The sequence below is a fragment of the Gracilinanus agilis genome, chromosome 2, assembly GCF_016433145.1.
Source record: "Gracilinanus agilis isolate LMUSP501 chromosome 2, AgileGrace, whole genome shotgun sequence".
In the NCBI taxonomy this organism is placed as follows: Eukaryota; Metazoa; Chordata; class Mammalia; order Didelphimorphia; family Didelphidae; genus Gracilinanus; species Gracilinanus agilis.
This window is the reverse complement of record NC_058131.1, coordinates 601,873,561-601,888,822: the sequence shown is the minus strand read 5'-3', so window position 1 is coordinate 601,888,822 and position 15,262 is coordinate 601,873,561. Positions and strand designations below refer to the sequence as shown.

Below are 15,262 nucleotides of genomic sequence, written 5' to 3'. Positions count from 1 at the left end.
TCTCATAATTGTGACTCTCAACAACTTATATATCTTATATGAAAGATAGAAACAATAACTAGTTGATCAGAATGGGGCTATGTTCTTTTGATTGTGCACAGCTACTTGGCAGGATTTGTGGGACGTTTCAGATCACATCAATATAAGATTCTTCAAAAATAACAAAAGAGATAACATTCAATTACACTGATTATTAATATAAATCAAGGAAAACAACAGGGAAACATTCTCTCATAAAAGGGGAATTTGCTACCATCATGGAAGATGTCCAGCATTGAGTCCAAGTAAAAGAGATATAGTGAAATATTCCTGCTTTCAGTGGTATTGTGCAAACCATGGGAAAGCCCTGAAACATTGCAGAGCCTCATGGATTATAAACATATAAGAATTTGGCCTACCCATCCACCATCCATACAAGAAAAACCAAATGGTTAAAGAATATCTATTGTCCAGAGTATGATGGGTAGTTAGATGGACAATCTATTGAGCTCTCTTCTATTAGTTCATGTATCTAGGACAAAACCTGCAACTGGACAATGAACTGAGTCCAGAATTGAGCAGAAGGAAAAGTATAAACTAGATTGCCTTTTAGAAAGTAGGCAGTCTATTTAATGATTCCAGGCTTGTTCTTGAAACAAAAGTTTTTAACATCAATGTTCTGATGATAAATCATCCAAAGAATTGAAGCTGAACAATGGAGAGGCCCCTTGTGGACATAAGCAGACTAACACACATTAAAAATGAGGAATTTCCTAGAAGTTTCATGAAGTATGATAATGGAGTTACATATGATCAGAAAAGTAGATACGCCAGGGATAAAGAATGGAGAGTCCATGTGATTCATCGGTGGTCAAGCAATGTCAAGGATTTATGGAGGCTATGGATAAGAATTGACACAGGATGGGCTGTAATCTATGTCATTCGACACTGGTGAAATCACATGTCCATAAAAAGTTTTTATATGTTTCCTTGGAGATTGTAGGAGCCCATGAGTTTGGAACTGTGTTAGCCATTCGCTTGGTTACCCCCCACAACATCATCAACTCAATAATTGTAACTATAAAGTGATTAGAGTTCATGCTGCTGTTTGAATTCCAAATTAACAGGGCTACCAGGGGAGAAGTGGATTATAGTTACTTACCTCTTGGGCAGGGACTGACTATTCTGAGGATCCTACACAGCAGGGACACAGCACATACTTAATGACTGCCAAATAGTGATATTTGAGACAACTTAGCAGACCAACAACTTAGCACTCATTAACCTCACTTTCCTCACTCTACTGAATCTTTTGTAATCTGGCTACTGAATTTGTCAGCTATAGCATATGCAGAGGCTATACTTTGGTAAACCATCTTTGCAGACGGGTTAAGCCAGTTTGAGGGTAACCAATGGACCACAAACCTATTGTTGAATTAGGGGGCACCTACCCCAAGCATATGAGGACTTTCCCCAATGGAATGGTCAGTGAGAACAATTAATTCCAACAGCCACAAAGGCAGCTGAAGTAGGCTCTATAGAGCTTGGTCAAACACTAAAGACACCAGTCATACATTGCATACTGGGCCATCACCAGTTGACAGAATGGGTGGATAAAAACAATTTGTTCCAAAAGTCATGGAGGCAACTGAAGCAGGAGCTGTGGAGCATGTAAGAGTTTTGTCAGATATCAGAGATGTTACAGTCATCCACTGCATCCCAGGCCATCACCAGTCATCCTGATTTTTGACTTGCCACTGAATGTGGATGACTCTAGAAGAGAAAGTGAGGCTGTGAATCTAATTCATGCATAAGTCAGACAGGCATTATCCCCTGATGTAATTGGTCCTCTTTGAAAACAAAGGACAAACAACAACCAAATTTTTCACTCAACTGAAACTCTCCTTTCCAAAGTTGCCAAGTCTGATGGTCTTTTCTCAGTTCTCATCCTTCTTTACCTCTCTGTAGCACTTGATACTGATGACTACTCTCTCTTCCTAGATACTCTCTTTTCTCTGGGTTTTTGTAATATTTCTCTTACCTTGTATAGCTTCTACCTACTTTGCTATTCCTCAGTCTCCTTTGCTGGCATTTCATACATATGATGCCTCTAATTATGGGTGTTCCTCAAGGTTCTGTCTTAAACCACATTCTCTTCTCTATCTACAGTCCCTCTCTTGATAACCTCGACATCTCCCAAGGATTTAGCTATCATACTATGGTGATTATTATATGGGCAGCTAGGTGGCATAGTCAATAGAATGCCAGATTTGGAGTCAGGAAGACTCCTGAGTCTAAATCTGACCTCAGATACTTAATAGCTGTGTGACCCTGGGCCTCAGTTTCCTCATCTGTAAAATGTGCTGGAGAAGTCACTCCAGTATCTTTGCCAAGAAAACCTCAAATGGTCTTATCAAAAGTTGGACATGCCTGAAAAAACCGATTGTGTAGGGGGCAGCTAGATAACTCAGTGGATTGAGAGCCAGGCCTGGAGACAGGAGATCCTGGGTTCAAATTTAGCCTCCAACACTTGCTAGCTGTGTGACCCTGTGCAAGTCACATTATCCCAATTGTCTAACCCTTACTGCTCTTCTGCTTTGGCACCAACACAGAGTACTGATTCTAAGATGGAAGGTAAGAGTTTAAAAAAAAAACAGAATAATAACTGAATAATTACAACAACAAAGCAGACCAAACCTCATGTTTTCTGCATAGACTTTTTTTCTTAAACCCTTACCTTCCATCTTGGAATCAATACTGTATTGTGTATTGGTTCCAAGCCAGAAGAGTGGTAAGGGCTAGGCAATGGGGGTCAAGTGACTTGCCCAGGGTCACACAGCTAGGAAGTGTCTGAGGTCAGATTTGAACCCAGGACCTCCCATCTCTGGACCTGGCTCTCAATCCACCAAGCCACCTAGCTGCCCCCTAGACATTTGTTTTTAAAACTCAGGCTCTATGCTCTTACTTGTCAGGAAACATAGATCTCTCTGCATCATGAAGATGAAATTGAGGTAGAGGTTAATCCCGAGGCTCTTAGAAACCGTAATAATTTCCCTGAGTCTTTTGTGTAAGCAATAGTAGTGGTAACAATAGTTAGCATTTACAAAGCACTGTATAAATATTATCTTATTTGAGCCTCACAACAACCCTGGCAGGTAGGTGCCATCATTATCATTCCCATTTTTACAAAGGAAGAAACTGAGGTAGATAGGGGTTGTGTCTTGCCCTGGGTCACACAAATAGCAAGTGCCTGAGTCCTGAATTGAATTTGGGTCTTTCTCACTCAAAAGTCCAGCATTCTATCCAATGTGCCATCTGTTGTTGTTTTTGGTCATTTTTCAGCCCTATCCAACTCTTTGTGGCTCTCTACTTGGCGAAGATACTAAAGTGATTTGCCATTTTCTTCTCCAGGTCATTGTACAGATGAGGAACTGAGGCAAATAGAGTTAAGTGACTTAGCCAGGGTCATCTAGCTAGTAAGTGTCTGAGGCCAGATTTGAATTCCTGGAGATGAATCTTCCTGATTCCAAGCCCAGTTCTCTAACCACTACAAAATTCAAAATTTAAGTGCTAATACAATCAAAATCCTAAAGCTATCTGAAGATGGCTATACAGAAAATTAAGAGGCAGATTTTCTTTCAAAAAGAAAATTACCCACTGTGCCATCTGCTATCTATATATTTCTGCCTCCACAACCTCTAATTCTGAGAAAATGGCCATCGAGATAACTAAAAAAAAATGTAGTTACAGGGTTTTTGTGTATCTAACTCCAAAGAGAGAAAAATTATGTTAGGGAATATCATCATAGACTTAAATCTGTGGAAGGAACCTTCAGGATCATCTGGTCTAAGTTTTCACTTTACAAATGAAATTACTGAAGCCCTGAAATATTATATGACTTACTTAAGGAAAACCAGAGAGTAAGTGGCAGGACCGGGATTTGGGCCCAAATCCTCTAATTACAGTTCTAACAGTCTTCCCAGTATGCCACATTGTGAACTGATATTCAGGCCTAAAAAACTATATTGACATTCCAAAGCATACTTGGACAACTATAACTCTTAGGACTTTTAAGATTGCTTCTCACCGTTCTATATTTATTCATTTTCATTTCCCCTCTTTCCTTGCGGTTTCTAGCAGTAAAAACCCCCCTAATACTTCAAAGAGGGTTACGTGCTTGTTCAGGAAAGGGAATGTGGGGAGTTGAAGCTTCTCAAAGCGTAGAAAACAAAGATTCAGCTGCCAGGATACTGTCCTATAAACTGACCCCAATTTCATTTTGGAAGTATCTGTTTTTATGCTGAATTTCATTGCGGGACCAGAGGGAAAAGATTTCCCACTTATGTAATCTCCAACTATATATTCTAGTTTAATCATGTGTTTTCCTTAAAAAAATTTTTTTTAAGTGTATTTTTTCCTAACAAAGGCATTTTATTGTTTCAGAATTGCTCAGCTACTAAAGGCAGCCATGTTCGACGTGTTGGGCCATACCCAGACTTTATGGATTGGAGAAAGAAAGGAAATTATGTCTCACCAGTGAAAAACCAGGTATAGGCAATAATTCAATGGATTTCCCAATGTTTCCAGGAAATTGTCTTATATAGTTTATTAGTCTTACATAATAGGAAATTAAATGAAAAAGACTATTACAAGAAGAAAATCTAGAAAGTCCTCTCCCCCTCTTCTACCCCAGGTCCCACTTCCATCCACACTCTTCCCCCTAACTTGTCATGATTATTATCTTTTCCTTTTTTATCAAATTCATGGAAAATTGGAATTTAAAGTTGGAAGGGTCCTTAGAAGTTAGCTAGTCCAAACCCTGTCATTTTACAGAAGAAGAAACTTAAGCTCATAGAGGTAAATGAAGTGAGTTGTCCCAAGGTCATTCCGATATTAAGAGGCAGAACAAGGATTTAATCCCAGGTCAAAGGATCATAGATCTAGAACTAGAAGGAACCAAAGGGGCCATCTATTCCAGCACCTCATTTTACAGATGAGAGAACTAAGGTTTTTACATGGTCTTTATAAGGAATTTACATGATTTATCCAAGGTTATCTAGATCTAGAACTATTTCCACTGAACCAAATTAATTCTTCACCCAAGGCAGGAATCCCTTCTACCAGATACGTGATATAAATTCACCCCGTGAAAGACAACTTGTTCCATTATTTCAATGATTTGATGATTGTAATAAATTCTACTGGTCCTGGTTCTATCTGTAGGAATATCTGATCTATGTCTATTCCTGCTTTATGATAAAGTTTTACATCTCACCCCCACTGCCTTCCTCGCCTTGTTCTTCTCTGGATGTTCTGTAATTTATTAGTATCCCTTCATTTATGCACCACCCAGAAGAAAAAACAATATTCTAGCTGTGATCAGACATGGCATTGTTATATGAGAGGTTACCAAATGGTATCTATAAGGGAGTTTCTCTTACTCTTTGTTCTTTTTCCTATTTTTATTATTAACTTGGCCTCTCAGGTCTAATCTTTAGGGCTTCCAGGTTCTGAGTTAAAGAAGGAGAAGTGTGCCCTTTGATGGAGCAAACTGTGCAGAGTCACAAAATGCTCACCTAAAAAAGTTTCTGTATAAATGACCAGGCACCTATTGTGTCCTCCCCATGTCTTCCCTTCTCTGGGCTGTGTTCTTACCCTTTGCCATCCTGTCACTTTTACTGGCTGGTGCAGTACGTGGGTTTGAACTATAAGGTGCAGGAGAGAATTCACATCTAGTGATGTTTACTGAAGGATATAGAGGATCAGGTAGAAATCAGCAACCCCAACATTCATTCTTGATAACCTTAAACTGACAGCTAAATTTAGAATCTATTTCCCACCCCAACACACCTTCCCCAACTTCCTGCACTCTGGAATGCACTAAAGACCCCATTCATCAAAAGTGAATGACTAGAAGCAGGACATTGACCCAACCCAAAAATAGCCCACAACGTTCCCCTCAGGGAAAGTGTTTTTATAAACCATAGGAGAACCAGATGGAGGAATACTGACAATATAGTACCCTCATGACTTATATCTGGCACAGAATAAAATGCAAGGAACTTCAAGGGTAGGCAAAGTCTCGGGAAAATTAAAGGTATGAAAGAGTCTTATCTTCTCTCTAAGAGAGGGCTACAAGTACTGAGAGAAGCTCATTCCTGGGAAACAAAACATAAACAGAAAAAGGAAACTAAGGAAGGACTAACATTAAGACACAACTCAAATACAGTATAAAGAGTACTGAAGTTGGGGTTTGGAGGGATTTTGGTTCGAAACCAATAGACAATTTGCCAATATCCCAATTAAAATATGGAGCCCAGAACTCACAAGACTCCAATGGGGTCTAAGCAGGGGTAAATACAATGAGACCAAGATTGCATTAGTTTAGGGGCATCTAGGTGGCTCAATGAATAGAGAGCCAGACCTGGAGATAGGAGGTCCTGGGTTCAAATTTGACATCAGGGACTTCCTAGCTGTGTGACCCTGAGCAAGTCACTTAACCCCCATTGCCTAAACCTTACTGCTCCTTCTGCCTTACAATCAATGTGTAGTATTGACTCCAAAAAAGAAGGTAAGGATTTTTTTTAAGAGCTAGGAAATTGGGGTTAGGTGACTTGCCCAGGGTCACACAGCTAGGAAGTGTCTGAGGCCATATTTGAACAGGACTTCCCATTGCCTCTCAATCTCCTGGGCCACCTAGCAGCCCCCAATTACCTAGCTCTTACTACCCCTCTTCTGTCTTAGAACCAATACTTAGTATCAATTCTAAGACAGAAAATAAGAGGGTTTTTTTTAAGTATATTAGCTTGTTGGTTGCTCAACCACAATGGCAATTCATATTGAACCTCTAGAGCTTTTTCAGACAAATGACTAGGTAGCTATGACACGTATCTTGAAACCCTTGAAGTGGTTGCACTATTTGAAGTTATAATTATGTTAAATATGGCCATTATTTCCAGGCCAATGGAAACATACTGTGTAAATTCCAATAATGTGACCACTTTGGGGAGGTGGGGGATGCAGATATTCATTATTCATACTTATCAGGACCACCGAGCTATACTCATGAAGACTTTTTTTCGAACCCAAATATCAGACATTTACATTTATACCTATTAAATTTCATCTTATAAGAACTGACCCACAAATGTATTTGTCAAACTCTTTTTGGATCCTGTATCTCATTCCAGCTGTTAACCGTTCTTCTTAACTTTCTGTCATCTGCAAATCTGATAAAGCATTTCATTTACTCCTTTATCCAGGGCATTGTTAAAAATGTGAAATAAAAGAACAAGCCTAGATTCCTAGAGAGTCTTCCAAATTAAAATAAAACATAAATGATAGAGCTCTTTGGTTTCAGCCAGTCACTAAGCTCTGAATCCTCTTGACCAAAAAGTGATTTAATCACCACCCTCCATCTTGTCCTTAAGGACAAAAGGAACAGCCTCGTATATTATATAGAGTTTGGGACCTTCGTCCAATCCTTGGCAGCTGAGTGATCCTATGATCCTAGACTAGTCACTGGGCTTCAGTTTCCTCCTCTGTAAAGTGAAAGAGATGGACTCTGTGACCTCTAAAATCCCTCCAATGCCAAATTTGTGATCATTGGAAGATGGCATGAATGAGTTATTAAAAACATCTCCTCTCCTAGCCTTTTGGTACAAGATTCCCTACCTGATGAAATAATGTATAAGAAGAGATAATAGAGAAGAGCTATTTCAAAGTTCTGAACAAGTTATTAACATATAAATAGTAGTTTAAGCAGGTGATATAGAGGGAATATCTCCCTTCACCTAAATTAACCTGGTGATCTAAAATATGCCAAATAACTTAAGCATAACTTATTTTAACTAAATATACCAAATGTAAGAGTCTCTAATTGTCTTGCATTTGTTATTTTAACTATTTCTTACATCAACTATAAGAATTTAATGGATCAAACAATATAAATGAAATGAAAGAGGCAGAGCCTGAAAAACATGGATTTTTCAAACCCTGACTCTGCTACCAATCTTTTTAACTACTACTTTTGTAGCGTTGGGCCAGTACCTTAAACTTTATGGGCTTCAGTTTCCTTTTGTAAAATATTAGACTATGTGGTCCCTAAGGTTGTTTCATTTCTCCCTCTAAACATCTGACCCTATAGAGATATGTTCTACAAGTCTACGTTTCTTATTAACTTCTAATCCTAATCTCTTCCTTCTCACCTGCATCTGGGTATCTCTTCCTTACCATGAGACTTCAGCTATTCCCCTTTGGAGTGTACATGGGTAAGAGTGGAAATATCAGTCATCTAAAAAATAAGAAAATTGAGTTCAAGTTCCAGGCCTGCCTCTAACTGACTATCTGGCCTTCAACAAATCACTTCCTCTCATTGGAACTCGGTTTCCTCATCTATAAAATGAGATGATTGGACCAGATAGTCCCTACTGGCCCTTTCATTACTGTTCTATGACTTGGACATGTTTTCTAGGTGGCAATTCTACTTATGGGATGAGTAACCTTGTAGACTTTGGTTATCTACGGCTTCAGAGGACCAGGTGATTTGTGGAAATCCTCTCCAAGCTCATGGAAGCTAGGGAGATGGTTCATTTCTTGTAGAAGGCCAGAGATGGAAAAAAATGGGGAGAAGGGCAGCTTCTCAGGTTGGGTAGAAAGAAGATAAGGGAGAGTACCTTGTAGAAGGGAGATCTGTTCTTCAATTCCTTAACCTGCCCTTATGCTTACCCACTCTGTACAAGTTTCCTTGGCAGAAATTCTCACCAAATAATTTCAGAAAGCATTTTTTAAATAATGACTATGAGAAAAATTTAACACTAATAAAATCCATGGTTTGGTGGGAACTTGGTCACTTTTAGGTTAGAGTCTAGTAATTTTGAAAGCTAATGATTTCTTACATCTGTACAGCTTTGCAGTTTACAAAGTTCTCTCCTCAACGTCATCTCATTTGATCTCAGTATTTATTAAATCCTTTCAAAGACAGAAGTGAAACAGTCCCTGCCCTCAAGGAGATTACAGTCTAACTGGGGGAGAAACATATGTTTATTTTTATGTGTGAATATACACGTGTAAAAATATCTAAGCTAATTTAGAGGGAAGTCACTATTTCATAGACTAAACTACTTTGAGACAGAAATTCTAATTTTTATTTATATCCTTGTTATATGCAAGCCAGAATCTCTACTTTTAAAAGAAAACTGGGACTAAGAAAGGTTTAAGTGATTTGTCTAAGGAATCATAGCTAATTAATGGCAGATTTCCTGACTTCTTTGCTATTTTGCCTTCTCTTAGACCTAACATGATCTTGACTCTGGGCACAAAGCCAATCAAAAACATTTGAAAAATAGACCATCTAAGATAGCTGTCTATCCCTTCTACAGTTCCCCTTTACCTCCTCCTCAATACTTCTTTCACCTCTGAACATTCTCTTTTCTCTCTCCCTGAAGATGCCCTACAATCAAATGCTGATTTCCTAATGTCTCTGCCATAGAGGCCAGTCCAAAATTGATTCTGTTCCCGTGTTCCAAAATTATTTCTCATTTCCTGGCCCCTACCTACATTAGAATTCCCCTTTTCTCCCTTCCACATCTTTGGAAAATTGGGACTAAAGCCAGGTTGTGAAATTTTTCACACTAAAATATAAATGACTAAATTCTGCCCATATACACTTGATCCTCCCCAGGGTGTTTCCATCTGGAACTGGTTAACTCAAAGGAATCTCGAGGTTTGGTTTTTTCCACTCACTCCCCCTGCCCTCCCAAAAACTGACCCCAAAGGGGTCTTCTAAATCTTAACTACAATAATTCCCCTTCTACCTCTTCCCCCACTGTTTCTTTATTCTCCTCCAGAACTTCTCAGTGAATGATCTGTTGACCTTTCAGATAAACTTAATCCCAGAAGTTTTGCCTCTTTGAAAACTGCCTAGGATAAAAATTGGGCTGTCAGTGCAACTAATTTTTTCCTGAGCCTTGAACCTAAACTCTTGTTTGCAGATTTCCAGTCATCACGTTGAGTCATTCCTTGCTCATGTAGCCTGGTCACCTACTCATAACTTAAAATTAAGGCAGCATTCCAATCAAAGGAGGTACTTGTTCTGAGTATTTGCGCTAGTCTGCCTACTCAGTGTAGGGAAGGGAGTGCACTGAGTTGCCTTCTGGGAACAAAAGAAGAAATTACAGAAACGTGAATACATACAACTATTTACATAGGGATGCATGGGAGAGTCAATCAAAAACTATTTATTTTTGAGCAACGTATATGGACCAAAGATGGGTGGTAAGTGCAAAGTGTTAGAGGTGGAGCCAAGTTAAGGAGATGGAGGTAAGGCTCTCATGAGTGAGGGATTTTACAGAAAACATTTTAAGAGCATGAAACTCAAAGGTCACTGAAACTTATAGTCACAAAATGAAGGGCTAGTCACAAAGGAGTTACTTTGGTCTAACAGATCCAATTCTAAAACTTACTATAGTTATGTACATATGGGAAAATAATGTAACTTCTTTGAACTTCAGTTTCCTCAGTGGTAAAATAAGGATAACAGTGCCTATAGCATCCAACTCAAAGGGATGTTGTGAAGAACAAATGAAATAATGTCTATAAAGGACTTTCACTTTTATTTATAGAGTGCTTTAATATTTGCAGTTAATATTACTCTTCATTTAGAATTATTGAAGTTAATAACCACTGTTGCTCTAGCAAAGGGAGCTGGAGCCTTTTACCATTATATTGATGGAGAGTAAGAAGACCCCAGTCATACTTTGAATATATCATTGTGAGTGAGCCAGATCAGTCTTCGATCACCTCTCCTCTTTCCCATTCCATTGTCTTTTCCATCCAACCACCAAAGTGGTCCTCCCTACTGGGTAAACCAATGGCTCCTTGTTATCCCCATGATAAGATATAAAATCCTGTTTAGCATTTAAAGTGCTTCAAAACCTGACCCTTCCTATTTTCTAGTCTTTCTTTTCTTTGACCTCTTTCCACTCATTTGCATGATCCAGTTTCACTGGCCTACTTGGCTTTTTTCCTGACACATGACTCTCCACCTCTCATCTCATTGCCTGGCTTGTCTTCCTTCCACGCCTAGAATGCTCTTCCTCCTAGTTTTATTGGTTCCTTCAAGGCTCAGTACAATTGTTGCAAAACGAAATAAGCAGAACCAGGAGAACATTGTACACAGAAACAGCAATATCATAGAATGATTGACTGATGCTCCTTAACTACTCTCAGCAATACAATGATCCAGGACAATTCTGAAGGACTTATGACAAAGAATGCTACCTATCCACCTCCAGAGAAAGAACTTTGGGAGTTGGGATGCAGATCAAAGCATGCAATTTTTCACTTTAGTTTATTTGAGTTTTTGTTTGGGGCTTTGGGTTTTATATGAGTATTATCTCACAAAAATGATCAACATGGAAATGTGTTTTGTATGAGAATACATATATAACCCAGATTGAATTGATTGCCAGCTCTGGGAAGGGAGAGGGATAGAAGGGAGAGAGACAATTTGGATCATATAACTCCAGAAAACTTATTTTAAAATTTCTTATTACTTGTAATTGATAAATCTTTATAATCTTTAGAATAAAAACAACTCAGTTCAACTCCCATATTTTATAAAGCTTTTCCTAGTCCCCTCGGCTGCTAGTACCTTCCCTTTTGAGACTGCCTTCCATCTACTCTATGTATATCTTATACATACCTATTTACATTAACTATTTTCTCCATTAGACTGTGAGCTCTTTGAGGGCAGGAACTGTTTTTTTCCTCTCTTTCTAGCACCATACCTAGAAAATAGCTTTGAAGAAATGTTTTGGGTTTTTTTGGTTTGGTTGGTTTTGCTTTTTACCAACTTTTTATTACTGTTGACAGTACATTATGTCTGGGGGCCAGACTGGAAGGGGGTTTAGGAGTATATGTATATATATACATAGGTATTTATGTTTCTATCTAAAACTTGGTTTAGAAAAACTGACTAATATTATTCTCTTTTTTTCTCTAGGGTGGATGTGGTAGTTGCTGGACTTTTTCTACTACTGGGGGACTGGAGTCTGCCGTTGCCATAGCAACTGGAAAACTACTCTCTCTGGTAAGAAATAGGACTTGAGAAGTACTGGAAGAGAAATCATCCATATGCTAACCTCATTTTTACTTCCCAGAATGTACAGTGTAATTTGTTTATTTCATGCTCTCTTCTACACACTCTACATTTGAGCCAAACTGAACTACGAGTTATTCCCCAAATTCCTGCCTCTACAAGTTCACTCAGTTTTACATCTATGATCATCTCCCCTATGCCTGCCCCCTCAATGATTTTCCTCCCCATCTTCCTCTCTCTGAATCCTTGTCATCCTCCAAGGTTCAGCAAAGGTGTCCCTTCCTCAATGAAATCTTAGTACTTTCTTCTCAAATTATTATACTTGTCAGTGTATTGTATCCCCTAAGTAAAATATAAGGGTCTTGGCAACAAAGATTGATTTGTGGTTTATTTTTTCCCAAAATACCTAGTATATAGCAAGCATTTAATGTTACTTGAATTGAATTAGCCTGTCTCTATTCCATTTATATGAAATTGTACGACCAGGAATAAGCACTGCTTCTTTGAATATATCAGATCATTAATTCAATTCAATAAGCATTTATTAAGTACCTACTATGTACCAGGCACTGTGCTGTGAGCTGGGCAGTACAAAAAGAGACAAAAGGCAGATCCTGCCCTCAACGATTCTAACAGTCTAAGTAAATTACACAAGATAAATAGGAAATCATTAAAAGAGAGGAGGCACTGGAAGTAAGAGAGTTTAAGGAAAGTTTCCCATAGTAGGTGGGGTTTTAGTTGAGATCTAAAGGAAACTTGTGCTTGTGAATCAGATGCTAGATTCCCTTTCAGCAGAAAGATCCTTTTCATCCTCTTTGGCACTATTACATTCTTAGACAAGAAGAATAAAATGTTGTTCTAATTCCATGAACAGTCAAAATTTGCCCCAAGATTGATGTCTTTTCCAAACTAGATAATAAAAGAATGTTGACAAGAAAAAAAGAACTGTATATGATATTCCTAGCAAAATTATTGGTAATAACAAAAAAAAAAACTATAAATGACCCACATGTCCAGCAAAATGGGTAATAACTATATAAAATCAGAGAATCTGAATACAATGAAACATCATGAGAAGTAACAGATATGAAGGATACAAAGAACTGGGTAAAGATATAAATGAAATGTTACAGAATAAAAAAAATTGTTTTTAAAGTGTCCCTGTGTAGGTTATATGTGAGAGGAAACAAGGCATATTGGAGGGTGAAAAGGCAAGATCTGGGCTCAAGTCCTTCTTCCAAGACATACTGTCTGAGGAGCTAGATGGTACAGTGGATAGAGTGCTGACCCTGGAATCAAAAAGACTTGAATTCACATCCAACCTCCGACACTTACTAGCTGTGTGACCCCTGGCAAGTCATGTAACTTCAGTTTGCTTCAGTTTTCTCATCTATAAAATGGGAATAATAATAGCACCTACCTAGCAGAGTTATTGTTAGAATCAAATGAGATAATAATTTTAAAGCTCTTAACACAGTGCCTGGCACATATTAATCTCTCTTTAAATATTAGCTATTATTATTAAGTGCTAGACCTGGAGTCAGGAAGATCTCAATTCAAATATAGCGTTAGACACTAGTTGTTTCTTTGTCTCAGCTTCCTCATCTATAAAATGAGGATAATGACACCCATCCCCTAGGGTTGTTGTGAGAATAAAATGAGATGGTTTTAAACACTTTGTAAATCTTGAAATACTACATAAATTCTAGCTATTATTATTATAATGCTATCTGTTTGTCCCTGAGCAAGACATTTAACTGCTTGGTATTCCAGACAACTCTAAGGGACCAGAAGTTACAGAATAGTTGTCCATCTGTCCTAGGACCCCACTCTTCTAATTAATGACTGCTTCTCCAGGAAGCCCCACTTCCCAAATGCTGTTTCCACTCCCTTCCTCCTTACATACCTCTCCTTGACTTCCTCTCTTCAGTCACCAACCACTGAACCCAGCCTAACCAATGGATATGCCCTTTGGCCCTGCCCTCGCCTCCAGTTCTAGAGAAGGTGAATCATGATCATATCAACTTTGCCTAAATTGCAACTGGTGTTTCTAAATGAGGTGGCTCAATCTGCTCCCACTGTAACTCCAGTCCTCATCCCTCTAACCTTCTGAGCCAAAGTGACCCTGCCAGGCCACCACTCCTCTATAAATATTACTTCCTCTTTTAAAATATAAGCATCTTGGGGAAGAAGGTGGCTTAGGGTATAGAGAAACCAGGTCTGGAGTTGAGAGAATGTGGGTTCAAATCTAACCTCATACACTTCCTAGCTATATGATCCTGGGCAAGTCACTTAACCCCAATTTCCTAGCCCTTACCATTCTTCTGTCTTAGGACAGATACTTAGTATCAATTCTAAGACAGAGGCAAAAGTTGAATAAATAAATAAATAAAATGTAAACTCCTTGAGGCCAGGGACTTTTTTTGTTTTTATGTTAATATCTTCTGTGCTTAGCAAATAGTAAGAATGTAATAAAATCATTTATTGGTCAAAGGAGTTTCCAAAATTAAGAAGTTCCCTATACCAAAGAAATTTTCAGATCCTAATAACAACAACCACCTTCATACTTCAACTGGTCAGTGATCAGTAATCACTCAATTAAGCACTTGCTAATGCCAGGCACATACTAAGCACTGATCCTCCAGCTACCAGTGCCTTCTCTTCTCCACCACAAAATAATTACTCATACTTTGAATTGATTTCTATGTGTAAGTGATGCTTCTCTTGATAGGAAGTTAGACTCTTAGAGGTTCAGAACTGTTGAGTTATTTTTGTCATCATATTTTTCAGTGCTTAGTATGTGCCTGGCATTAGCAGGTGCTTAATTGAGTGATTACTGATCACTGATCTGTTGAAGTATGAAGGTGGTTGGTACTTGTATTGGACTTTCAAGAAAGCTAGGAACTTAAACTTCTGGGTATAATCTTGATTGTTTTGTGGACATTTTAGTATATTTTACTTCTTGTTGGTTTAGTTGAATAAAGTAAGCCCAACCCAACCTCAAAAGGGCTAGCAAGTCATATGTTTAATGCTTGTCATCAGCAAACTCTCATATATATTTAGGGTGGAAATGACCTAAATACAAAGGAAGGAAGGAAGGAAGGAAGGAAGGAAGGAAGGAAGGAAGAAAAGAAGGAAGGAAGGAAGGAAAGAAGGAAGGAAGGAAGGAAGGAAGGAAGGAAG

The 15,262-nt window shown here is 38.4% G+C and overlaps 1 protein-coding gene across 1 annotated transcript in view; it reads left to right on the top strand.

The window, feature by feature from the left end:
* CTSH (cathepsin H) overlaps positions 1-15,262 on the top strand; it is a 34,894-nt gene that overhangs the window by 17,390 nt on the left and 2,242 nt on the right. The window contains exons 5-6 of the mRNA XM_044660149.1: positions 4,423-4,527; positions 11,984-12,070. Of these exons, the coding sequence (XP_044516084.1) occupies positions 4,423-4,527; positions 11,984-12,070 (192 nt within the window). The remainder of the gene's footprint in view (positions 1-4,422; positions 4,528-11,983; positions 12,071-15,262) is intronic.